This window comes from Pteropus medius, unplaced genomic scaffold, assembly GCF_902729225.1.
Source record: "Pteropus medius unplaced genomic scaffold, Ma_sr-lr_union100, whole genome shotgun sequence".
Lineage (NCBI taxonomy): Eukaryota > Metazoa > Chordata > Mammalia > Chiroptera > Pteropodidae > Pteropus > Pteropus medius.
Genome location: NW_024354503.1, coordinates 16,496,943 through 16,522,838, shown reverse-complemented (window position 1 = coordinate 16,522,838; position 25,896 = coordinate 16,496,943). Strand labels below are relative to the sequence as shown.

General features: G+C 55.2%; 1 protein-coding gene across 7 annotated transcripts in view; it reads left to right on the top strand.

Moving 5' to 3' along the window:
- FOXP4 (forkhead box P4) overlaps positions 1-23,900 on the top strand; it is a 51,437-nt gene extending 27,537 nt beyond the window's left edge. For 2 of the 7 annotated variants that reach the window (XM_039854857.1, XM_039854860.1), the window contains 15 exons: positions 3,048-3,143; positions 9,276-9,398; positions 9,835-9,921; positions 11,446-11,593; positions 11,744-11,948; positions 12,222-12,326; positions 13,071-13,158; positions 14,171-14,254; positions 14,404-14,575; positions 14,657-14,733; positions 15,462-15,563; positions 19,087-19,208; positions 20,659-20,725; positions 21,277-21,446; positions 21,922-23,900. In XM_039854857.1, the coding sequence (XP_039710791.1) occupies positions 3,048-3,143; positions 9,276-9,398; positions 9,835-9,921; positions 11,446-11,593; positions 11,744-11,948; positions 12,222-12,326; positions 13,071-13,158; positions 14,171-14,254; positions 14,404-14,575; positions 14,657-14,733; positions 15,462-15,563; positions 19,087-19,208; positions 20,659-20,725; positions 21,277-21,446; positions 21,922-22,069 (1,794 nt within the window). In that variant the 3' untranslated portion in view covers positions 22,070-23,900. Of the gene's footprint in view, positions 1-3,047; positions 3,144-9,275; positions 9,399-9,834; positions 9,922-11,445; positions 11,594-11,740; positions 11,949-12,221; positions 12,327-13,070; positions 13,159-14,170; positions 14,255-14,367; positions 14,576-14,656; positions 14,734-15,461; positions 15,564-19,086; positions 19,209-20,658; positions 20,726-21,276; positions 21,447-21,921 lie in introns of all 7 variants that reach the window. The other 5 variants (XM_039854856.1, XM_039854859.1, XM_039854853.1 and 2 more) reach the window with 3 other exon arrangements.
- Positions 23,901-25,896: the final 1,996 nt, after the last annotated feature.

The window sequence follows — 25,896 nt, the reverse complement described above, 5'->3', positions numbered from 1 at the left end:
TCCCAGACTTCCCCAGGCAGAGGAGGCCCTTCTCTAGGCTCTGGTGCCCAGAGCCCACTCCACTTAAGTCTCTGACAGGCGACTGTTATAACAGCACCTAAGCTGTGAGCCCTGGTGGGAAGGGCCATGGGCTGTTTCTCTGTGTATCCCCAGCACCTAGTATGGTCCCCAGCACACAGCAAGTGCTCAGTAAATGTTAAGGAAGAATGAGTGGAGAGTGTGGGAAGTCAGAGAAAGAGACAGCCTTGGCCAGGCCTGGGGTTTTACATGGCTCTCTCATCTGGCCTAAAGGGGAGGTCAAGAGGAGGGGGAGCGAAGGGCCTGTCACAGGGAGCTCTCAGGAATGAGATTGCAAACCCATGTCATTTTTTTTCTGTAAATCTTGTAATTTCATGCTTCAGGGGACCACAAAGTAAGAGACTCAGAGGGGAGTAAATCCAACTCCCAGGCCAGTCGCTCCACCAGAAGCCGGCATGTGGCACCCCCCAGCTCCCCCTGGAAACTCCCCCAGCTGCTCCTTTCTCCCCACCAGGGAGCCCGGTGCTTCATCTCTCCACCCTGACCAGTGTCTCCTCTGGCTTGTTCGTGCTGGCCAGCTCCTCCAAACCATCCTCTTCCTTACCTTGTCCCCTGACCTCTCACCCCTCTACCGTCCACCTACCTGGAGGAGGTCTTTCCTGATGACCACTTGGTTACCTCCCTTCTCCCCACCCTCTTACCCCTTTACACAGCCTCTCAGAGCCTTTGACTCGGAAGGGTCAGACTTCTACTTTCTGAAGTGAATCTTGAAGAGGAGAAACCCCAGGCCACTGCTCCAGGGTATGAGGTCCAGGAAAAGAGAGAAGGGGTAGGGGAGACCTAGGATCTGGGGGGCTGGTGAGCATGCCCATCTGAACTCCAAGTTTGCCTGGGGACGCGTTCCCATAGATACACCAGTGTGTATTTAGATACCATCCTAAGGTAAACTGTATTTCGGCCTCAGGGAAGGTGCAGCTGCTCAATGCTGGCGATGAAACGGCTTCGAAGGGAGGTGTGTATAGGCTTGGTACACAGTGGGCGCTCCAGAAGTGTTTGCAGGGGGCAGTGTATATGAGTGCATCTGTATTCCACCGTACAAGGTTTTGTCTGATGGTGCTTGTGACGGAATAGAAGAATAGAGGTCCATGTGAGAACAAACAGGTATGTGTGGACAGAAGCTAGTGAGCCACAGGCAGGCTCGTGCCATATAATAGGTGCGCCAGGCAGGAGGCTGTGTTAAGAAAGACTGAAGGAGGCGAGGGGGAAACTCTTGAGAGATTCAGGAGAAAGAAAGGGACAGATATTCTGCGAATGTCAACTAAATGCCAAGCATTGGTCCTTTAATCCCCACAGTGTTTCAGAAGTGGGTAGTGTCCCAGTTTTTCAGATCGGGAGACTGAAATGCAGAGATAGAACAACTCATTTCAAGATCACACTGCTGGTAATCATACTGGGATTCAAACCCAGGTCCGCCTGATGCCAGAGACCTTGTCATAGGCCTGGATGTAACTGTTCTAGCTCCCAAGGAGGTCTCTGAGGAATCTGGAGGCAGATGGGTTTTGCACTCCTGGAATGTGGATTGGGGACAGGTCCCCACATCCCCTACCTCTGAGCCCCTCACTGACCCTGGAGTTGGGCGATGCAGGGCTGAGCTGACCTTATAAAGAACTTCCGAGGCCTCCTTGACCCCTCTCTCCTACCTGACCTCTCACAGCCCATCCACTCGCCTCTCAAGTTCACTGCTCCTCCTGCGGATGCCATACACTTACCACTCCGGTGACCCTGGCTCAGAGTCCAGTCCAAGCCACTCTGACCTCCAAGCCCAGACCACCACTTATAGCTGAAGTGATAGTTCACACTCCCCCTTCAGGACTTGATTGAATTCCCCCAGGGCCACAAGGCCCTGAACCTAGACCCCCTGACCTCAGAAAGCCAGCGCCCGGACCCTGTGACTCCACCCTCACCACCTGTGTGCTCTGATTCCAAGTGATTGTTACTCGCTTAGCCCCCAGACTGGCCATCTAGTAAGGCAGATGGCTTTGGAGCTGTGCTTCCTGGGTTCAAATCCTGGCTCTGACACCTCCTAGCTGTGTGATTTTAGGCAAGTTACTTAACCTCCTGGGGACAGTTCCCTCATCTGCAAAATGGGGCTGATAATCCCTACCTCACAGCCCCCCCCAGGACAGGAGTAAATGAGATTTTTATCTGTGAAAGGGAGCAGAGTTAGCCACCCCAAAATATGCCACTTTGAGATATAGATTATTTTAGGCTGATTAATTTTAAGAAACAGCAGACCTGGCTCTGAAAACCAAGTAGGAAGTACCCTTTGTAAAAGACGTATTTGCATGTGTGAGGGAGATCTCCATTTGTAAGGGTGTCTCCCTCACTGGAGCAGGGCTGCCTTTGCTATCTGTAGAGAGGGTTTGGGCTTAAATCTGCATAACAACCTTATCCTTATTTACTGTGCTTTTCCTGGTAACCTCCTGTAAATGACTCTCCACCCCCAACATCTTTTGTTCTTTAGCTGAGGGAGGTATTTAAGTGATGACTTCTACCATGTTGGCCAGCTACTCTGTTCTTCAACGTGTTTTCTCCTGCTCCCTCCTGTCTTGTATTAATTTGGTTATTAGTCCAGCTGGAAGAACTTGAAGGGAAGAGAATAGTTTTTCCTGCCTGACACATAGTAGATGCTTGATAAATAGTACCTATGATTAATGTCTTGAGTCCACCCCATTGTTTGACCATGGACCCTTCCATTTGCTACCCCCAAAGAGGACAGCAGACCTCACCAGGTCCCACAGTAAGTCCCTACAAGCTGTCATCCCCAGACCCTAACAGCTCCTCAGTGACTCCTATCTTGATCCTTACCCGCAAGCCCAAGTGGACCCTGTGACTCTCACCCCCCGGACCTTCCACCTTACCCTGACTTCCTCCCCCATACTACCTCAGACTCTCCCTGAATCCTGGGTCTGTACTGACTTGTAGCCCACAGTTACTGGGCAGGCACGCTGACTCACCCTGTCTTGCAGGCTCTCCAGGTGGCCCGGCAGTTCCTGCTACAGCAGGCCTCAGGCCTGAGCTCCCCAGGGAACAATGACAGCAAGCAGTCAGCTTCTGCCGTGCAGGTGAGGAGAAGGGCACCCCTCTGGGCTGGGCTGGCTGGGCTGGACTGGGGCCAGTTCGGAAGGTGGGCTTGGCAAACCAAGGGAGGGGAAGGGCCACTTGGAGAATTGCTCTGGCCAGTCCCCAGTGCCAGAAAGTGGACAGCTGTCCAGAGAGAAATGCAGTCACTGTTAGGGGTGGAGTGAAGAAGTGTCCACTTTCTCTCTCATCTCCACCTGACCCCTCAGGCCTTCCTCCGCTTGGCCTCTTTGTCTCTGAGTTCGCATCTGTGCTCTGTTCATTCTGCCTCTGTCCCTCTACTGGCTTCCTCTTCCTTGGCCTCAGGGTCACTTCTCAGGTTTCTGTTTCTCCATCCCAGTGTGGTCACTCAGCCTAGCCCACTCTCCTCCCTTCCCAGGCTCTCTCTGTTGTTGAGGTCACCACATCTCCCCCTCTCACCCACCGATTCTCTCTGTCTCCCTGTGTTTCCTGTCTCTTGATGTCTCTCTGTCTCTTTTGTTTTCCTTTGCACAATCTGCCCCTTTTTCCCCCTCTCCCTTCCCCCCAGCCTGCCTGCCCATCTGGCTGATTGGGGGAGGGGAGATCTGTGGGGGGTGGGCGGGGGTAAGCCAGGCCTTCTGTTTACCTTTTGTGTCACAAAGAACTTGGGAGAATCGCTGTCTGAGTCTGGGGTGGGTCACCACTCGGGCAGCGCCCCCCCTTCCCCCACTCTTCCTTGGCCCAACAGCCAAGCTTCCTAGCTCCCCCCACCCCTCCCCATAGCAGCGGGGGAGGCTTGGAATTGGGGAGAGGATTAAGCGGGGCTTTGAAAGGAAGTTTATCTAAGGGAGGAAGGCTGAACACGATCCTGAGCGCGAAGCTCTGGAGTCTGGCGGGGCGGGGTGCTGAGGGAAGTGTGGAGGGCGGGATGGGGTACGGGGTGCCCAGAGGAGGACCCAGGACTGGGTTTTGTGTAAAACAAGCTTATGTTCAGAAAGCGCTTTGAAGAAGTTCAAGGTGTCTGACAGTTATGTGACCTTAGCAGTAGCCCCCTTTTAAAAGTCTCAAACCTAATGAGACAGCCCTCAAGGGGGAGGAGCTGGACTAGGAATGGTGGCCTGGGTGGGGGAGGGGAGGACAAAATCTAGAAAGCCAGTAATGAGAAGAAGAAAAAGTTCTCACGCCCATGCGGTGTCAGGACTGGGTCTCCTTGAATTAGGGACCACCCCCCAAACATACTCCCTGGGTCTGAAATTGCCCTCAGGCTGCTCTTCTTAATCCTCCCCACCCTGAGCCCAGCTTAGTACCCCTTCTAAGAACAGGGAGGGGTAGGCTGGGGAACATTTGTGTTCCCCCAGCCCAGAAAGGGAAGGGCCTGCTGACCCAAAGCAGTAAAAAGGAGCTCGATGGGAGTCAGAAAGACCGAGGTCAGGCATCAGGAAGGACTTTGCAGCTGGCTGTGAGGGGTAGGAGATCTGAAATAATGAGAAAAGAAGGGAGACTGTGGAATCTTACTCAGGAGACCCCACCAGCCTCCTAAAATGGAGAGTGAGGTCCCTGGATGACCTAGAATGAGAGGCAGAGGTTTTGGTCAGAGGGACAGATACAATGATTCTTTTCTCAAGCCTTCTTTCTTTTTGGCTCCTTACCTCCCAGTGATCGATTCATTCACTCATTCAACAAGTACTTGCTAAACTAACAGCTGACACTTACATAGTGTTTACAGGGGCAGGCTCTAAGTGCTTTACAAGTATCACCTCATTTTATCCTCACAAGTTCTATGATGTAGATGCTGTTATTAGCTTTATCTTGCAGATGAGGAAACTGAGGCCCAGAGGGGTTAAGCAACCTGTCCAGAGTCACACAGCTAATGATGGGCAGAGCCAGGATTTGAACCCAATCAGCTAACTTCCAGAACTCACACTTTAATACCCACACCATGACGTTGCCATGCGCTTAGCACAGCAGTGAACACCAGTCGTCCATAAGGAAAGAGCCCTGGCTGGATGACCCTCTGGGCTCAGGGTGGTGGGGTTCTTGGGGCCACGTCTGAACCTCCTTGGGAGTCTGGAGTCCTGGCTCTTGATCCTTCTCCTCCAACCCTCGATACCTTCCTCGCCTTTCATTCCCACCCTCAAGTTCACAATCTCCAAGGAGGCGGGGCTTCTGTCTCCCAGTGGGGTCTAGGGCCGAGAAATAACTCTCCTGCGAGCTCAAGGCCTGTGGGGTGATAGGGAGAGTGAGTAGAAAAGTGGACTTTGTTGATTTGGCGCTTGAGTGAAATGCGTACTGAAGGGAGATTAGTGGCAGCCCCTTCCCAGGGGCCCCCATAGGACACTACTCTGCTCCCCTGCTCAAGGTGCGATTTCCTGCCCACTCACCTCCCAGCCGTGTTCACCGTCCCTCTCCTAGAGCCAGCTTCAGAAGAGTTTCTAAAACCATATGAGTCTCCACCTCTGGCCTTGAAATTGCTTGGTTTGTGCTCAGGCCTGGACCCCTGGCAGGGAGAGGGCAGTCACAGAAGGCAGCACAGGTAGCTGGGAGTCTGGGCGGAGGGAGGATGAGACCAGGCCCCCTCTCTCTGCTCAGCTTTTGTCTCATCTTCTGAGCCCCCGCTAAGGCTAAACCTTCTGGTATTTGTAGAAGTTCTTGTTGTCCCACCATGATCTTTTTTGCTGCAGCTCCAGGTCAGAAGTAAGGACTTCCTTCTGGTCACACGCAAGGGAATTTAACCTAAACTAAGCTCGGGCCTAGTCTCCACACTCTCCCAGGGACCCCGGACCCCATACTTAAGAGACTGAGTTTGGGTCCTTGATTGGCACCAAGTTGCATCCATCCTAACCCTCAGCCCCCAAATCAGCTTCCTCTGTGTCACTCAAATACCATCCTTGTTCTTCCCCATCAGGCAGTCCAGCCCAGCACACTGTATTCATGGTGGGCAGAGGGCTCCAGGCCTGAGCAGAGCCCCTGGGGGTAGGGGGGTGCGGGGGGGCTGGAGGCAGCTGTCAGCATTTAGCCCAGAGCTCACATTGCCAGGACTTTAGTAAGCACGTAGTGACCCTGGCCACTCTCCAGATGGTGACTCACGGCCATTGCTGAGCTGACTAGCTCACAGTGCCCATCCTGACACATCCTGGCCTGGTAAGGGGTCAGTAGGACATCAAGGGAGCTCTAACTCATAGTGTTCAGAACCTCAAGGGATATCGGGGTGCGGGGGAGAGGTGGATGGGTCAGCCAACTTAGGAGATCAGCATGTGGCAGCCACCTTGCTGACCTATCTTGACCCCATCGGGCCACCTTAGAGACAAGTATACTCAAGGTAGTCCATCCAGACCCATCTCTGCAGCCGCCTCTCCAGCCAGTTGTTAGGCCATTTGGCAGGAACAGTAGGGTCCAAAGAGGCCTTCCAAGGTCATCTCTTCCATTCCCCTGGCTCCAAGTAGGAAAGCCCCAAGGAAGGAAATGCCACATCCTTTCTTGCATGCCACTCACAGTGACTCACTGGTGCCTGGAAAGATCTGGGTGTCTGGTGTCAGTCTCACCTGCTCTGGGCTGAGTCCATCTCTGGGGCAGCTCTTGCTGTGATGAGAGTGGGAGGCCCAGTGCTTTTGTCTTCAGTGACCTTTGCCACCCAGTGCCCTCTGGGGCCCCTGGAGTGTACCTGAGGTGCAATGGTGAAGAAGGGAGAGGGAAAGGAGGAGAAGAGGAAAGAGGGGAAAAGGAAAATTGAGAATGTTTTAAAAAGTAGTTTTCTTTACATTTGTATAGAATTTAATGGCGTACAAATCACTTTCACTCACCTCTTCTCCCCTTGTCCCTTTGATGGTAGGGAAGATGGTTTAACTTCTTTAGGCTTCAGTTTTTTTCATCTGCAAAATGGTAACGGTGATGCTACCCTCCTCCCAGGGTTGCTGCGAAGCTTCAGGGAGATCATACTCATTAAGGGCTTAGCCAAGTGCCTGGCGGATAATCCACAGTCAACCACAGCTTTCTGTGGGGTTACGTGAGGCTGAGCTTACAGGTGTTCCATACCCCAGTTAGCAGATGGAGAAAGTGAGGCTTGGTGATTTCAAAGAATAGTCAGTGTCAAGGACGAGAACCTAGGTCACCTGACTCAGAAATCCAGGTCTCTGAGCTCAGTACCACCATGCTGGGCACCCTCATGGGAGGAGGAAAGAAAAGGCAGTGACTGGCCCAGCTGCCTCGGGAGTTACCTGACAAAGGACACAGAGGTTTTCTCTGCAAGGGTGGTGGGTCTGTGCCACTGTCTGCCCCCTCCCCTAGCCCTTCAAAGAGTGAGGACCAGAAAACACCTGCCGCCTGGCTTTCCAGAGTCTCCTCTGATACAGTGTAAAGAGGGAGGTTGGCCTCTGGGATTTCCAGCCTCATCAACCCTTCGGTTTCCTGGATGGTTCAGTTTCCACACACACTCCGGAACCTTTCTTAAGACCTGCTCCAGGGTGGGGCAGGCAGTGTGGGACATGGAAGCACCGGGAACTGTGTTGTACACAGACCTGGGCTTAAGTCCCAATCCTGCCACTTGAGGCTCTTTGATAGAGGCCCCTGGGAGCCGTCCTTCCCTCAGATGGCCATGGCTAAAGAGCCAGGCAGTGCCCCTCCCAGAGATGTGTGCACAGAGATGGCTGGGGGAAAAGGGGAAAACCCAGGGCTGGGCTCAGTCTCTAGCTGGGCGAGAAGAGATGGAGGCAATGGGACTTCCCATATCCCTGGATTCGTTTCACCACACCTCCCCAGCTGCTCCTCTGCCTGGGGATCCCCTAATTGGCGGCCTGAGGCTGAGTCCTGCCACTGCTAGGATCCTGGAAGGAACCAACTCCTCCTCCTCTGCCCTACCCATGGGGCTGAGGGAAGGTGACAGGGGCCATGAGTTCCCTGGGGACCTAACCTGTCACATCCTGCTCAAGACAAGTCCCTGCAGGACACTTTCTCTGATTGGACCGCCCTGTACCCCTCCTTTCACACCCCAGAGCTGGCAGAGGGGCCTCCAATCTGCTGGGAAAGGTATTTGAGCTCAGGGGAATAAACATAGCGAGTACCTGCTGTGTGCTGGGCACTCTGCTAGGTAGGGCCTGGGAGTGAGAAGAAGATTAGAGTCTTGTGCACCCTTGTGGTGGGGGCGGCGGATAGCCCCTGTCCTACTAAAATAGGGATAAGGCAGTGTTGCAACTTGGGCTTCCCTAGCTATGACCGCACAAGCCTGGGGGTTACAGGGGAGATAGGGCTGGGAAGAGGATGATGTTACTGCTCTTCCATGCACCTTTTCCCTGTAGCTAGATTCTCTGAGCCTCCTGTAGAGGCCTAACCCAGGGCGGGGGACAAAAAGCTGCTCTAGCTGGAAGGAGTCACCTCTTATAATCCAATCCCTGTTTGTTGTTTGAGGAAACTGATACTCCAGAGAGGGCAAGTGACTTGCCAGGGGGTCACACAGAAAGTTCATTGCAGAGCTAGGAGCAGAAGCCTGCTTCTTAACTCCCTGCCTTTCTTTCCCTGCTGAAGACTTATACACATATACACCAACGATGGCACCCTCAGTGCTCTCTGGGCCTCTGTGTATGCCATCTGGACAGGTGTGCTGGAGTATGTGACATGTATCTAAGTAGGGCCAAAGTACAGGGCCTCCTGCCATGTGGGCCACTTTTTGAATTCTCCCCATGGCTGTAGGCTGTCCTCATGGCCGGGCCCACCTCATCGTGTCTCAGAAGAGACAGAGCAAGAGTTAAGAATGGCTAGCTGCTGTCTTCCCATCACTGGGGGAGACCCCACCAGAGCATGGGTTCTACTGACCAGTGTCACTATAGTCTAATCTTCCGGTACCTAAGATAGCACGTCTCAAATAATAGGCAGCCCTCATGACCACTTGCCGTATGCCAGGCTCTGTTCTCAGTGTTAACTCACTAGTCCTCGTGAAAACTTTAAAAGTCAGGCACTATTGCTGCTTCCATTTTGGAGAAAAGAAAGCAGAGAACAGGGAGGTAAGTCACTTATCCAAAGACATTCAGTTGGTGGCAGAACCAGAATTTGATCTCAGGCAGTTTCTGGAGTCCCAATAAGCTATAATGTGATTGGGGCTTTGGGTGCATGCCCTTCATGGGGTGGAGTTGAGGTGAGCAGGCTAACAGGGCCAAATCCCACAGGTTCCTGTGTCAGTGGCCATGATGTCGCCGCAGATGCTTACCCCGCAACAGATGCAACAGATTCTGTCACCCCCACAGCTGCAGGCCTTGCTCCAGCAGCAACAAGCACTCATGCTCCAGCAGGTGAGTCTGGCCCCAGGGCAGCTGGCAAATAGGGGGGACTTGGGGGTCGGTAGGCACTGCGCCTCCTCCCTCCCATCCTGTTTACTACTAACATCACTGAGTGGTAGAAACCAGAGAGACTGCTCAGGCCAGACTGACCGGCATTCCTCCAGGGCAGCTGGGGGAGGTCAGAGATCAGGCCTCTCCCACAGCAGCCCCTCCACACTCCCTCCGTGGTGTTGGCCCCACCTCTACTCCAGAACCCCAGGGAAGGGCAAGGTGTACTGAACAGACATCTCCCTGTGGGGCCATCCGTCCCACTGCCCCAGTAAGACTCCCCACTCCTGCCTCCCATAGCCCAGTTACCATAGGGTTGGGGTTGCTCTGGGGTCAGCAATCTGCCACCCGGGGTAACCCACACCCACTCCGGCCTCCCACCACCCACCCCTCCCCCCAGCTGCAGGAATATTACAAGAAGCAGCAAGAGCAGCTCCACTTGCAGCTCCTCACTCAACAGCAGGCTGGGAAGCAGCAACCCAAAGAGGTAAGGGGCTCAGGCAGACCTACCCCGTCACCTGCAGCCCTCTCCCAGTCAGAGGCTGGGAGTTCCAAGGTGGAACAGTCAGGGAAAGGCTGGAGGAGGGGATCAGAGAACATGGGAGAAGTAGGGATGGGAGCTCACAATTTTCCATCTCCCCTCATCCCCATTCAGACTTTCTCTCCTTACCTTGTGTTGGATTAACGAGAGCGGGAAGACAGAGCCCTGTGTTGTCTCTGTGCCCATATGTGTAGACAGGTGTATGAGTATCAGATGGTCCACACTCACGACCAGCTGACCTGCCGTCATGCCCTCTTCCTACCCACTTGTCTCTTAGTGACCCAGACCTCGGCCCTCCACTCAGGTCTAGGGAATGTTTTGGTTTTCCAGCACACCACTTGCCTCCTCCCCCAGCGCTGCCCCAACTTCCATCGCTTCTTGTTAATCAGCCCTGCTCTCTCCAGCCTGTACCACCTGCCCCATCCAGCTTCCATACCGGGCCCTGCCGCCCTCCCCCCACTTGTCCCAAACATGTGACTCCCTCCCACTAGTCAGACCACAGCTGAGCTCTGAGTTGCCCCTTCCCAGCAGGATGCCCTGCTGACGCCCAGTCATTCCCCAACTCCTCAACCTCTCCCTCAAGGATCTGGGAATTGCTTCATTCTCTGCATTATTTCTAGGCTGGTTTTATTGACTAGCCAGCCCCTACCGCACCAAACCCCCAGGGCAGATGGGCAGGTAGAGACATCCCTGCCTCCTAAGCACCCAGGACAGGCTTGGCTCCTGGGACTCAGAGAAGACTTGCTGACAGGCCTACTTGTCAGTGCCTGTGTGAAGAACTGACTTTGGGGGGCGAGGGGTGGGCACAGACCAAGAGATCAAGAGAACACTTGCCTGTGTGCGACTCAGAGCTAGCTAGTGAACAAGTGTGAGTGCGAGAGCCCCCCCTCCCCCACCGAGAGGGATGACTGTCATTGACCGGGTCCTACTGACCCACTGATGCTGATCTTTTAAAGTCCCATCAGACTCCTTGATTCTCTGTATCTAAGAAGCAAGAGAGGAGATGAGCTGGAGGGAAGAAGGCCCCCGCCTCAGATCAGAAGGGGGGCACCCCTGGCATGTGGGAGGGTGCCTGCCAGGCGGGAGTGGCCCCCGGATTCTGACAGGCTCATTGATCATTGTGATGAGAGCCCCCCTTCCCCAGGCATGCACAGCTGCGGCGCGGGGAGCTAGAGCCTGCCGCTAAGCAGCGGAAGGAGGGAGGCGGGAGCAGGGAGGCATAGTGCTGCGCGTCTGGGTCTGGCTGTGTGTTTGCGCGCGTGCGTGCGTGCATGCGTGTGTTTACTGCGAGGAGGCATGCAGCCCTATGGAAGCTGGGCCGGGAGCAGAGAAGCTGCAGCTTCGGACACTGCACCGACAGCGCCGGGGGCTGAGAGGCCCTGGGAAGGGGTAGCCGCAGGGTGGGGGCCAGATGGCACACCTGAGCCTGATGGCACCCCTCTCTGCCCGCCCCCTCGGGCCCCCCACCAGGCACTGGGGAACAAGCAGCTGGCCTTCCAGCAGCAGCTCCTGCAAATGCAACAGCTGCAGCAGCAGCACCTGCTCAACCTGCAGAGACAGGGGCTGGTCAGCCTGCAGCCCAACCAAGCCTCGGGGCCCCTCCAGGCCCTCCCACAAGGTGAGTGACTCACCCCCAGACCCCAAGCCCAGCCCCACAGCCCTTGCTCTACCCAAGGGCTGGCAGCCCCTGCCCTAGGGGTAAGGTGGAGAAGCCCCTGTGTTCCTGAGGCCCGGCCAGCCTCCCGCCTCTCTCTCTCTCCCACAGCAGCCGTGTGCCCCACGGACCTGCCCCAGCTATGGAAGGGTGAGGGTGCCCGGGCAGCCCCGAGGACAGTGCCAGCAGGAGGGCTGGACCTCACTGGCACGGCCACCACCGCTACCTCGTTTGCCGCCCCCCCCAAAGTCTCGCCCCCGCTCTCCCACCACACCTTGCCCAATGGACAGCCCACTGTGCTCACACCTCGGAGAGACAGGTACGGGGCCCAAGCTGGGAGGAGGCACTGCAGACCTTCTCAAGGGCACACCTGGGCTCCTAGGGATGGCACACATGGCGGAGGCTGGGAGGGAGGGGTGGAGTTTAGGGATCCGGAATTTACCCCTCTCCCAGGGCACACAAAAATATGCTAGGCCTCTGGGAAACCTGTTAGGGATAGAAACATCACCAGCAGGAGAGCCGGGGCTGGGCCGGACCCAGGGCTGCTGGGGTCTTCAGGGCCCCTGACCACCACCTTCCCCGCTTCTCCCAGCTCCTCCCACGAGGAGACGCCTGGCTCCCACCCCCTCTATGGACACGGAGAGTGCAAGTGGCCTGGCTGTGAGACCCTGTGCGAAGACCTGGGCCAGTTTATCAAGTAGGTGTCACCCCCACTTTCCTTTGCTCTCAGCCTTCCCCCCATTCAGCAGCCTTTCCACAGGGCCCTTCACCCCAGCCCGCCCCTTCTTTGGCCTTCAGCCACCAGCTGTCTTATTGTCCTCCCCTGAGGGGACCTAGTTCCTTCTCTGCCCCATCAGTTCCCCATCACTACTGCCCACCTGCCGAGCCTATATTGCTGGGCCTGCAGCCTCCCTACCCCATTCTCAGGCCGCATAGCCCATTGAGGTAGGGGCGTGAGGAGGAGAGGACTCCCTTCCACTGCCCTCCCCCAAGACTCAGCCCCCAAGAGTGATGGCCTGGTGACAGGCCTGGCCGGTAGACATGCAGGGCGGGAGGCGGACAGGCGGCTGGCAGCAGGCGGCCAGCTGCCACAGCCGTGCCAGGCTCTGTCACTGACTGATTAACTCCGCTGTCTCCCAGACCCTTGCAGCATCAGGGTCAAACAAATTGTTTTCACGCTTCGTCAGAGGTTTACTTAATTAGTTCATTTGCAATTAGATCTCTCTGTAGCTGGGATTTTAGCAAAGACATCAAAGGAGGGTGACGAGAAGGCGGCTTCCTCCTTTGCCCTGTTTTTTTCCCCACCCCTTTCCCTTCTTTGTATCTCTTGGTCTGTCTGCTTTCCAGGCCGTGGGCGGGCTTAGAGGACGGGATGGGAGGGTGGTGACAGCAGGAAACACAGGGCCAACTATCTCTTCTCCGCCCTCTCCTCCTCCTGAAGACACCTCAACACAGAGCATGCCCTGGATGACCGGAGCACGGCCCAGTGCCGGGTGCAGATGCAGGTGGTGCAGCAGCTGGAGATCCAGGTGTGACCTGAGGCTGAGGAGGAGGGACACAGGGGCTCCAGCCTCTGCCCCACCCAGAGCACTGACTTTCCAGGAGGGGTTTGGGGGGCCTTATAGAAGAGTCACATGGTCAAAGCATATTTTCTAGGTCCTAATTACCATGGTTTTGAGGTGAGGGCAGCTGGATTCTGAAGGGTAAACCAGGATCAGGGCCATCTGTACCGGGAGATCCAGAAAAGAGACAAATGCCAATAAAAACAAAAATAGTATTCATAGCTAACACTTTGTGCTGTCCTAAATACCTATATAACTCAGAGAATCCTTCAAACAACCCTGTGTGGTAGGTACTATTATTATCCCCCATTTTACAGAAAACAGAGGCACACAGAGGTGAAGTAACTTGCCTCTGGTCACTCAGCTGGTGGCAGAGCTGGGCTTAGAACCTAGGCAGTCTGGCTCCTGAGTCTAAGCTCTAACACAGAGTACTCAGGAGGCTCCTCAGGACAGTCCATCGGGCAGCCAATCAATATTGCCCATTCCCTCTGGCACCTAGCAGAGTGCCCTGCCTTGAGACAGTAGTTGTGAACGATCTATTGAATTTATGAATGGAGGTGAATGAGTCATTCATCCATTCCTGTGTCTCCATCCATTCAGTGTGTGAGGACCCTCTCACACAAAATTGCCACTAAACTTTGATGTCGTTCAGTCACAGCCTCTGCCCTGGATGGGGAGAAAAGGTGTGTGCTGTTGAGAAGGCGGCCTCTTATTGTGATGAGCTTGAGCCTGGGATACAGGGCCTGGAGGAGAAGTGGGGAGGGCTTCACGGAGCAGACAGTCCCTATATTGGCCATGAGGGTGTAAGGGGCCAGAGGGGTAGGGGACAAGAGGGGACTGGGATGCTGAGGCCGAGGGGCAAGTGGTGGTGGGAATAGTAGCTTTCTAGGGTGTCTGGTGGGATATGGAGGAGGAAGAAGACCTGGCCGCCTCCAGGCACAGCCCCTGCCCACTACCAGCCTCTTCACCCTCTCCACAGCTCGCCAAGGAGAGCGAGCGGCTGCAGGCCATGATGGCCCATCTGCACATGAGGCCCTCCGAGCCCAAGCCCTTCAGCCAGCCGGTGAGTGACTCTCTCTCTTCCTGGCAGCCCTGCCACAACCCCTCCACAATTCCCTGAACCCTCCAGACCACCACCTCCCCAGCTGGTCTCAGCATCCTCCCCATTGCTCACAGCTGAACCCGGTCCCCGGCTCCTCCTCATTCTCCAAGGTGACCGTCTCTGCAGCAGACTCATTCCCAGATGGCCTCGTGCATCCTCCCACCTCGGCTGCAGCCCCTGTCACCCCACTAAGGCCTCCAGGTCTGGGTTCTGCCTCCCTGCACAGTGGGGGCCCCGCCCGCAGGAGGAGCAGTGACAAATTCTGCTCCCCCATCTCCTCAGGTAAGGGCCAAGGGAGGGGCATTTTTTTCCCCAAGCTGGGCCCTGCAAATGGCTACCTCATCTGCGCCTTGTCTCCTCCAGAACTGGCCCAGAATCATGAATTCTACAAGAATGCGGACGTCAGGCCCCCCTTCACCTACGCCTCCCTCATCCGCCAGGTGAGCATGGAAGGTAGCCGGAGGGGGTGGGGAATGGCACACAGGCTGCACGCCTGCCTCAAGCTCCCAGCCTCCAGGAGGATTCTGAGTCAGGGAACAGAACTTTCTCTCTCACATTTGTCCCTTCCCGCTCCCCACCTCCCTTCTCAGCTGCAGGTGTCTCATACAGGCTTCAGCTGGTCACCCGAAGATTTCTCTGGGAGCACATACACTTTGCTACTCATACCCACTGTCGTCATTCTCCCATTTCCATGTACACACACTACTCCCAAGAGACTATTTTCTGATACTGGTGGTCACTCTTAGCCTGCCCCTCTCTTCCTCCCCTCCCCACCCCCCACACCATCTCATAGATGGGAAAGGGGGTCTTTGCCAAAATCGTGGAAAATTCCAAACATCCCCACCCCCAGACATCTTTCTCTCGAGAATACTGCTTTCATTCTCATTTTAGGGCATTGGCCCTTGGAGCCATTTTCCCTCTAGAGGAATTCATGTGCTCCTTGCACAAGGCATAGCCCTTGAGGTTTGTGTTCCTTTCAGCTCTGGCTGGACTGTAACCCACCTGCCCCTCCCAAGACCAATAAAGCACTGCCAGTCCTTAGCCACACGCTCTTGCTTTCAGAATGAGGTATAGGCCAGGGGAGAGAGAGATCCTGGGGGAGAGAACACAGGCCTGGGACCCTTTGAGGCCCAAACTGAGGGACCCTTTGCTTCTTCCTTGTCCATAGGCCATTCTGGAAACCCCTGACAGGCAGCTGACCCTGAATGAGATCTATAACTGGTTCACCAGGATGTTCGCCTATTTCCGGAGAAACACTGCCACCTGGAAGGTGAGCCATGCCCCTCCCACCTGGCCCAGTGCCCCAGTCACCTTTAGATATCATATCCCTTTGAGACTAAGGATGCTTAGCAATTATTCCCTTCAGAGAGGTGATCCTACAGAAACTGCCCTGCCAGAGCTCAGGCTGAGCCATGTGCCCCTCCACCCCCACCTCTGCAGGAGCCATAGAGTGTTCTTTAACTGCCTCTTAATGGCCCCTCCCTTCTAGACACGCGCTGCCTTCTTCCTGGGAAGAAAGCCTGCTCTCCTCTAAAGGGCCTTCCCATGGGCCCCAAAGACTCCAGCCCCATGGAGTAGGGCCCCTAAGAGTCGGTAATGCCTGAGCCTGGTGGGGAGGCCTGAGTTACATTCACAAGAGACCCTAAGGGTCCAGATACCTTGGCTAAAAGCACATGTTATGAAGCCCAGGGTGGGGGTAGGGGGTGTATGGGCCCAGACACGTGGATAGTCTGGGACCCATGGACTGTATATATACTGGGGCACAAACACAGGCGGTCACACACCGTCCTCAATTCTCCCATCCGCAGCAGGAAGATAATTGTCTCCATCCAATTAGTCATTTAAACACCTTCAGCCCATGAGAGTTTTCCTGGGAGACCAGAGACAGGCAAGGGAGGGACCTTAGAAAAATGGGACACGGAAATGTGGGCTGAGCTGCGAAGCCATTTGTTCCTCTATAGCCAAGATGGTCTGTATGTCTGTGAGCCTGTGTGTGTCTGTCTTATGAGTGAGAATATTAGGGTCTTTGCAGCAGAATGAGATAGCGCTATCTAAATTGGGAGAGGTGCGGGGAAGAAGTGAGTGTTGCTATCTGTGGGGAAGGTTAGACACCTGAGGAGTTCCTAGCTCAGAACCTTATTTGGAATCCTGGCTCTTGAATCCCCCTGCTGGCCAGTTTAGAAACTGTAGTTAAACAGGCTACCTCGGAGGCGCCATCCCAGCAGATTTCAACAAGTGTCACTGAGGCCCCCTCCCCACCAGTACCCAGGACTGCGTGGGATCTGCACAAGGCCCAGCCTTCCCTACTCTGGAAGTGTGCTAAGTGCAGCAGGAGAGACTGCTCCATTATCTTCTGTATCCCCATGTCCAATTCCCAAAGCTTGGGAGAGAGGCTATGAGACTGGGACAGCCGTTCTGATTGGTTCTCAGTGATGTCATTTCCTGCCAACCACAGTCCTGCCCTCTCTCTGAACCAACAGAGCCTTCCTGGGGCCACCTGGTCCCCTCCAGGCCAGTTTAGATACCAGGTTTTATAAATGATAGAGTCCTATACAGATCGTTACGATTATTACCTCATATTTAATATTCCACATTAATCCTTTGCCTTTATGGGTGCAGTGTAAAGCCTCATATCCATAAGACAGTCTCTTTGGGGGCAGAGTGCCACCCGCCCACCTACCCTCCTTTCCTGTTCTCTCTTAACTGCACCACCTCACTACAATCTTTACTGTCCTTTTCTTGCGATCAGGAGGAGCTGGTTTAGGTGACTTCCTTAAATCCCTCGATGACTCATGAAGCCACCTCCCCCACCCCATAGCCTTAAATCTCCAGGGGCCCTTGGCCTTCCATGCCACCTTCTACTGGTTGCCCAGCCTTGGTCATCTCCTTGGTTTTTCTCTTGCTCTGGGGTCTTCACCTACATCTCTCTTCACCTAGCCTAAGTCCCAACAGGAATCCTGCCAAATGACTGAGTGGGTGACCTTCCCAGTTAGCAGTGTTCTGCGGCTGCTTCTGCCACTTGAGTTCACTGCCTGTGACCTCCCCGTGGCACAGTAGACTCCATCGCAGCTTGAGGTCCACTTTGACCTTCAGGAGTTTCGCAGCTTCATTTCACGTTACTTGAGAAATGTACCCTGTCTACACCCAACTCTATTTCCCTCCCACATCCACTTTCTACCCATTTATGTCCCCTTGAGGTCTCTCCTCAACTATGTCAGCTTCCTTTCCTCCCTCCTTCTTCACCCCTCTGGCCTCCACACTGAGATGATGTCCACCTCAGACCAGGGCAGAAGGATCAGGAGCTGGCGTGGGCCAGGCCAGCTGCCATTCATCCGGGGACAGAGCTGCCATCTGCCAAGCTGATGGTCCTCGCCATCCCTCCCGTGTCCATCCCCTTCCAGGGCCTGTGTTGTGGGCCCGTCCTTTTGTTTACGCAGCCCCCGCTAGACCCCTTAAATTGCCGTTAATGTTTCAGCGTAACGAATTAGTCTCTCATCACGAATCAGGCTTCGAAATGAGGGAAAAAAGCCCCGGTGAGGCCATCCTCGGAAATTGGGGTCATTCTCATTTGCAAAGCGGAGGATCGGAGCCCCGTAATGCGGGCAAATTTATTCCAAGGCAGGAGCCCCGGCGTGATTAGGCCCTTTGTAATTATCGCTCCAAGAGATTCCACTCCAGCCGCCCGCCTCCCTCGTGGATTAGCAAGCGAGTCGGAAAAATACACAGGATTTAATTAGAGGCAAATTAAAATTGGTAATGAAATCGGGCCAGTTGCAAGTGGCAAGAGTTGGAAGGGAGAGAGGGAGAGGGGATCTCCAGGGGCACAGGCTGCCCGCCCTGCCTGCTTTCTTCCCCATTTAGAAATGTAAAGAGGAGACAAGATGGGGACAAGGAGGAGGAGGCCGGGGGAGGACAGGTAACGGACAGGGACGGCTGGGGGGGTGAGGCTGAAAGCGGAGAGTCGAGGGACAGGATGAGGGACGTGGAGGGTGGGGTATATTAGGGCCCTCTCCCAGGCTCCTGGGTGGGGGTGAACTGGGCCAAGTACCCCACCCTCACCCATGTGTCCTACAAACCAGATGACCTCAATTCCTGAAGTTATCCTGCCAGGAGGAGGTGGGAGTGACAAGGTGACTTTTCCTCTTTTCTTTCTTCTTCCTGTCTTACAGCTACTAAAGCCACTGTCTCCTTTCTTCCAGTTTATTTCAAGTATGTATTAGGCCTCTACTGTATACCTCATGCTCCAAAAAAGCTCTCTGTTCTGAGGCCCAGCTCAAAGCCATGGCCCCCGCGCTCCTAGAGGTGGAGGACGGTTGCAGTGAGAATGCCCAAGTCATTCGCCAAACTTTTTAAAGCTTAATGGAAATTCTGTAGGCACCTGAGATAAGATGTCCCAGGCTCACTGAGGTGCCAAGGCCTGAGTGTGACCTCATGCCAATCAGAAGCCATGAATACCAGCTGTAGGTGTCTGATTAATGATGACAGAAAAACAAAGTGTTACTAACTACACATATCGTCTAGTTGGTAGAGTTTTCCAGAATGTGGCAGGAAGAAGCGGAGGCAGATAATGAAATGGGCCGTCAGTGGTGAAGGTGCTGGGAGTTCCTGCCTCCAAGCAGAAAAGGGGCCTTCCACCCCTTATAGCCAGGTTTCCTCTCACCCGGCCCCTCCTCTGCTGGTCCCGGGGCGGCAGAAATTAGGACAAGGACTTTGCTGTGTGTGCTCATCTGAGCAAAGAGGGGAGGCTGAGCAGGCTGTCTCTGAGCATCTGCCCCTTGTCACTGCTCCCCCAGAATGCCGTGCGGCACAACCTCAGCCTGCATAAGTGCTTTGTGCGTGTGGAGAATGTCAAGGGTGCCGTGTGGACTGTGGACGAGCGGGAGTATCAGAAGCGGAGACCGCCAAAGATGACGGGGTATGTGGGCCCAGACCTGGGCACAGTGCACCCACCGGCATGTGGGCCAGGTCACCCCTTTGCCTCTCTGGGGCACCAAATCTTTCCCACTTTGGGGGTGAGGCAGGGAAAAAAGGGGTGGAGGAGCTCGAGGGAGACTGAAATCTGGAAGTGACATAACTAGAACAAGGATGTTTATGTCTTGTTCTGTCCTTCTCACTGAGGGAAGGAGCCAAGGGGAACCTGAGAGAGAAGGAGACAGAGGCCCCAAGCAGCCATGACCAGAGCTGGGACAGGGGCAAATGCCAGCCATTGTGGCCGTTGGTGATGGTGCTGTCAACCTCTGAGATCCCCGGGCCCTACCTCTTCATTTTATAGGGAGAGGAGGCCCAGAGAGGGCAGGGGCCTGGCGGGAGGTCACATAGCAGATCTGTGGCAGAGCTGGGTCCCTGACCTCCCATCTTTTACGTTCTGCTTAACCACGTGGCATGTTTAGTGAAAACCGAGGAACCTGAGGGGGCATCAAAACCACCTTTTTGAGATTCCCTTCAGCACCAGTGGCCTTCTCCCCACCACAAATACCCGCCCCACAGGCTCCCCTTTGCCAGTGCCTCTTGGCCTCAAGGCCCAGGGGGAGGGAGAGAGAAATCTAAGGCAAGTTAGATGTTTCTCAAAGATTCCTTCTCCACAGACAAGAGCCTCTCCACCCCCAGGTAGTTGTAGGGGCTGGGGCAGGGCTGGGACCTGGAAAGAGGAAGAAAGCCACCCTCTTCTGAGTGCCTCCACATGTCCGTCACAACAAGTTGGTATCTCCGTGTCTCATTTCCAACATATCATCAGAAGACTTGGGTTCAAATTACTCTCACCGGCTGTGCGACCTTAGGCTAGTTCCTTAACCTCTCTTAGGTGCTCTGTAAACTGGGGGTAATCACTGCGGAAGACGGACAACCTTGAGCCGTTGCTCTTCCAGACCCAACTCCCAAACACCTTCCAGTGCAGAAAAGCTTTCGGTATAGAACAAAGTGACTGAGCACATGGCTTATTAGATGTCCCAAAATTCAGGATGGCAAGAAAGTGTATATTTTACAAATACAAGACTATCGAGGCTATAGCTTGGACCTTGCTGAACATTGGGAAATCTAGACTGGAGAGAAAAAGTGCTGGGGCAACACCACATGAAGACAGATATTGGGAGGGGTCCCTGTTCCCACTTACCAGCTCCGAGATGCTGGACACGTTCCCAAGCCCCTGAGCCCCGGCACATCACCTGTGACGGGGGCTGCTGGTACCTGCCATGCCAGGTCAGCGTGAGAATTGAATAAGGCTCAGCAGACAGTGGCTGACCATGCCTTGTCCCCTCAGGATAATGAATGGGACAGTCCCTGGCACTGAGCAGGCCCTTTAGTCAGGGTCAAGGCATGGGTGAGGAGTAAATGAATGAACCCCAAACACTGCTTTCTCTCTCCTCCAGGAGCCCCACCCTGGTGAAGAATATGATCTCCGGCCTCAGTTACGGAGCACTTAATGCCAGCTACCAGGTGACCGGGCCTTGCCCAGAGCCCACCAGCCGCTCCCCCTCTACCCTCCTACCCCCTTCATTTCCCTTTAACACACACTGGTCTGCAGAAATGGCCTTCCCCCACCCTCCCTGCCAAGGTCCAATCCGTAGGAGAAAGAAAAGGGAAAGACCTTAACCTTCTGCCTTAACCCAGCTGTGGCGGAGCGACCTCTGCTTTTAAGACTAGGCATGGGTAGAGCAGGGCAGGGCAGAAAACAGGGAGGTTGGCGTAACCAACCGAGTCCCCTTCCCTAGCTTGTCGAACTGGGTGTCCTCTGCCTCCTGGAAAGGAGACAAGGCAGGCCCAGATTCCCAGGAAAGCTGGGAGGGAGGAGGTCAGGGTCAGAGCTCTGACCTTGGGAAGGGAGCAGTGCTCTGAAAGGCTGAGTCTGGGCTGGTGGGTTGCCAAGACAGATGTGCCAGTGGTGCCGGCACACAGACACCCAGATGCCCAGGAGGCTCTGGGGGTAGGGAAAGGACAGCACCTGACTGGGTGCAGCCCACTGACAGGGGTGACCCTGTGCCCTCCAGGCCGCCCTGGCCGAGAGCAGCTTCCCCCTCCTCAACAGCCCTGGCATGCTGAACCCTGGATCTGCCAGCAGCCTCCTGCCCCTCAGCCATGACGACGTGGGTGCCCCGGGGGAGCCGCTCCCCAGCAATGGCAGCAGCAGCCCCCCTCGCCTCTCCCCACCCCAGTACAGGTGAGCACACAGCATGGACACCCCGCCCAGTGCCCACAGACCTCAGGGAGGGAGATCTCACTGCACGTGAGATCTTATCACACCCACCATACCTCTTCCCAGGGCATGTGGCTCTCTTTCCTCTCTCCTCCTGCTTTTACCCCACCCTCCTTCACCCCCCCTCAGCCCGACATCCTCTTCTCTCCCTTCTCATTCCTCTCTCCTTTCGATTTCCCTCCTCTTTTTCCTTCTTCCTCCACTCTCTCATCTCCCCTCTCTTCTGTCTCTTCCTCCCAAAGGCAATCTCTGTCCATCCCAACAGCCCCTTTCCTTTGAAGAGAGCCCTGGGGGAGATGGATCAGACCTCAGTGGCTCAGGGATGAGGGGGGCCTGCGGAGGCAAACTGTGAACACTCTTGCTTTGCCACCAAATTCCGAGTTTTCATGGGGAGCAGGGAAAGGCCTCCAGGGCGCCCACATGATCCCTTCTGTTGCAGCCACCAGGTGCAGGTGAAAGAGGAGCCCGCCGAGGCAGAGGAAGACAGAAGGCCCGGCCCCGCCCTGGGTCCCCCCAACCCCAGCACCACAGGGCCTGCAGAAGACAGGGACCTGGAGGAGGAGCTGCCGGGAGAGGAACTCTCCTAAGGGCCTCTCGGGGCAGGCAGGGCAGGGGTGAGACCCCTCTTGGAACCCAGGCCCCATCCACCCCCCACTCCACAGCCCCGCCCAAACCTCAAGGCACTTCCAGGACTCAGATGGGGGCGGGCCTGGGTCAACAACTCCCCATGTGACTTTACTGACAGACGCTTGGGGCAGGAACGGTTCCACCCCCAAGGGGACACAGAACCCCTGGTCCGGGACCAGCAGAGGACACGGAGGGCCCAGACCCCTCCTCAGACCTTCCTCAGACCTTCCCCTACATCTGAAAATCTCTGAAAACCGCCTCTCCCGCCACCACCAGCAGCAGCAGGGCCCTCCTCCCCCACCAGCTCTCCCCTACAGGGCCCCTCAGCGCCATGGAGACCCGCAGGCGGGGCTAAGCCTCTCAAACCCAGGGCCCCTCGCACCTGGCTCTGGCAGTGTTTTTCTGGCCAGAGCTCTCCCCCGCCACACACACACACACTCCCCTAATTTGTGCTCCCTTCCACCTTCTTTTCCATACTGTGAAGAAATAATTCTCCCTGAACTCCTACCCCTGCCCTGGCCTGGATGGAGGAACGGAAGTTGCCAACCATCCGCGGAAGAAGCCAGCCCACTCGGCTGTGCCCACCCAAAAGCCACTGCTGGGGCGGCATGAGCCGTGTGCCCCGAGGGGTCCATGGGAGCAGGGCCACCTGGCTCTAGCCCCTCCTCCTGACCTAAGGTAGGACCCAGGCTGAACTGGGACTCCACCTCATTTACTGGACATCCTTCCGGCTGCCCAGAAGTCCAGGGAGCATAGGAAGAGGCCCAGTGCCTGCCTCCTCCACAGAGGTCGGTGTCAGTCGGACTTCTGGAGGTGGAACCACTGAAGGGAGCCCAGCTACCCTTGAGGCTAGAGTTGGGGCAGAGGTGGTGCCAGGACTGCCGGAGGCATCCTTCCACTTCACAGGAGGAAAGGCCAGGCTGAAAGCAGGCTTGAAAGGAAGGAGGGATTCATTTGGTGGCTGCTGTGACCCAACAGGTCACCCCCCACCCCCAGCCTATAGGTCCCCTATTGCAGTCCTCCCGCAGTCTTCCTCAGCACCCCTTTCCTATTCCTCCAGTTAAACGGATGACCAAAGACCTTTCTTATGCCAGAAGCAAAAACCAAAACTTTTTGTTGGCTTTTTCCTTTGTCGCCTCCTACAATCCCCTGCTCCTCCTGCTCCCTAGCCCAGCCCCAGGCTGGAAGCCCTCCCTCCACTTAAGTTATTGTTTTAAACCAAAGTTTACAGTGTCTGTTGGTGGCCAAGACCCTCTCTTTCCACCCCTTCTCCACCCCACCCTGAGGACCCTGGGACTCAGTAGGGGCTGGGGCCCTGCTCACCTCCCCTTTGCTCTTGCCCAGCCTAGGAGAAGAAAAGAAGGCAGGGGGGGAAGGAGGTGGGCCACCCTCAGCTCCCACTTCTCCTCGGGCAGTGGGCACGTGAGCCCTAGTCCCAACCCTGGGCTGCTTCCTGGGGGCTATCCAGACCCCTTTCTAGGACCAAGTCCCCCATCATGCTGGGAGTGTGGATTCCAGCAAAAGAGCTGGAAAAAAAGCGAGACTCCACAGACCCCCTATGGGGGATCTCAACTCGAGGCCAAGGACTGGGTGTCTTGGATGCTTTTGACACCCCAGGCCAGGCCCCTTTGCTGAGAATACTCCTTGGACTATTTCCCAAGAAACCCCCACATACACCCCTTCACAAGGCACCCCTCCCGAGAGGCAGGGGGCCCTCCGCCCCCTCCCCTGTGTACTCCCCACCTGTGTTCCGTTTGACCAGCACAGAAATATTAAACGTCCTCTATACACCGGGGCCTGTGTGTGTCACCAGGTGGGGGAGAGGGGGAGTTAAAGCAGAAGGATTGCTCTGCTCTGGGGAGCTGGGGGCTCCTGCAGGGGTGCTTTCTGTGGTGCGTGAGTGGACTGAGTGTGTGGGCTTGTGGGCGAGGCACTGGTTAGCCACCAGGCCTGCAGCCGGGGCCTTTCTCTAGTAATTCTGTTCTTTCTGTCCCCCTCTTCCACTCATAATCTGGGCCTTCTCTGGTATTTTTTTTTTTTTTTTTTTCAAGGCAAGTCTCTCCATTCTCCATTCTCCTAAGATCACAACTTGCCCCAATTACTTCCCAGGTTTGAAATACAAGTTCCTGCCCTGGTGTTCTCAGCAGGGTGTAGATTGCCTCCTGGGATGAGGAGGAGCCCTGCTTCAGGGCACCTTTGCCTTGGCCACCACCCTGGGAGACATCTGCCCACATGCCCTGGGCCCATCACCCATGTCTTCGTGGAGGCTACCTGCATAGGGGTGTGTATGCAGACGTGTGTAGGTCGCATTGAGCTGCTCGGGGTAGGACCATTAGTGGATGCATGCATGTCCGTGTGTGCAGTGTCATTACTAGTGGGCTCAGGGTCAGAAAAGGAGTCTTTCTAACCTGTGCAAAGGGGACCCTAAACAGTTGGAGAGAAGGAAAGGAGAAAGCAGTCCAAGCGGTTAACCAAAGGTGAGTTCTGACACCTCTGTAGCATAGGGCCCCTGGGCCTCTTACCAGGCAGGGCTTGGGAAAGAGTGTATACAGTTGACCCTTGAACAATATGAGAGTTAGGGGTGCTGACCCTCATGCAGTTGAAAATCCACGTATAAATTTTGCCCCAAAACCAGCCCCTAGGTATCCATGGGGGATTGGTTCCTAGGACCACCCCCCTCCCGTCACTGATAGTAAAATTCGTGGATGCTCAAGTCCCCTATATAAAATGACGTAGAACAGTGCATACCGGTGGCCGTCTGCAGCCAAAGTTGGTTGAATGCATACAGAGGGCCAGCTATGTATTGAAAAATACCTACATATGTGGACCTGTGCAGTTCAAACCTACGTTATTGAAGGGTCAGCTGTATTTGGGGGAAGTGGGGAGGGAGGGAGAGGGAGGTTGTGTTAAGAAAGCAGCAGAACTGGAATCAGTTGCCTTTCCCACAAATCACCAAACTGCTGGAACTTTCCAAAAGCCAAAACCTGGGGAGAAGTGGGGCAGGAAAGGGGATAGAATCTGGAGCTTGTCTTCACTGATTTCTCTCAGGCTTGTCTTGTCCTCTCCTTTTGACCATCTGTTTTCATCTCTTCTCTTTCCCTCCCCCACCCTTTCTCTGTCTCACACCATCTACTCTGCCTCCTCCCCTGCCTTGATCCTCTGGACACTGGCTACGGCCCAGAGTGAATTCCCTGTCCTTCCCTTAGGAAGGCATCTCCGAGGGGCCCAGCCAGGTCAGGCCAAAGGGGCTCAGCCTGGGGTCTCTGAGGCCCCTGCCTCCACCTACCAGGCAGCCCACCAAACACTAAAGTAGCACTGCTGTGTATTTACTCTGCCCTTCCCCACCCTCCATGAAGGCTGCTGGGCCCTGTACATGGAACTAGCTGCATGTAATCTATGGACAACAACGTTCTCTACAGTGCAATAAAAGTTATCCACGATTTCACTGCGGCCGCTTTCCCTCTACCTTCTTCCCCACTGGGACCCACCATTTCCCTAGAAAGCCCCAAAGCATCCAGAGCTGTTGGCTGCCAGTTTTCCACCCTGGAAGATCTGTTCTACAGGCTGGCCCCAGGGGCATCCTTCCCACGCCAGAGACTCAGCCTCCCTCAGAAAAGTTCTTCCAGCAGTCTAACCAGTTTTTCCTGCTTCAACTGGAGTGTTTGGGTTTTTTTTAATTCCTCCCACAGAAATGTGTCAAATATCTGGTCAGTGCATTTGGACCTGGGGCTTTGGCAGAGGAGATCTTGCAGTATAAGAAACGAGAGCTGAACAAGCCCGATCACCT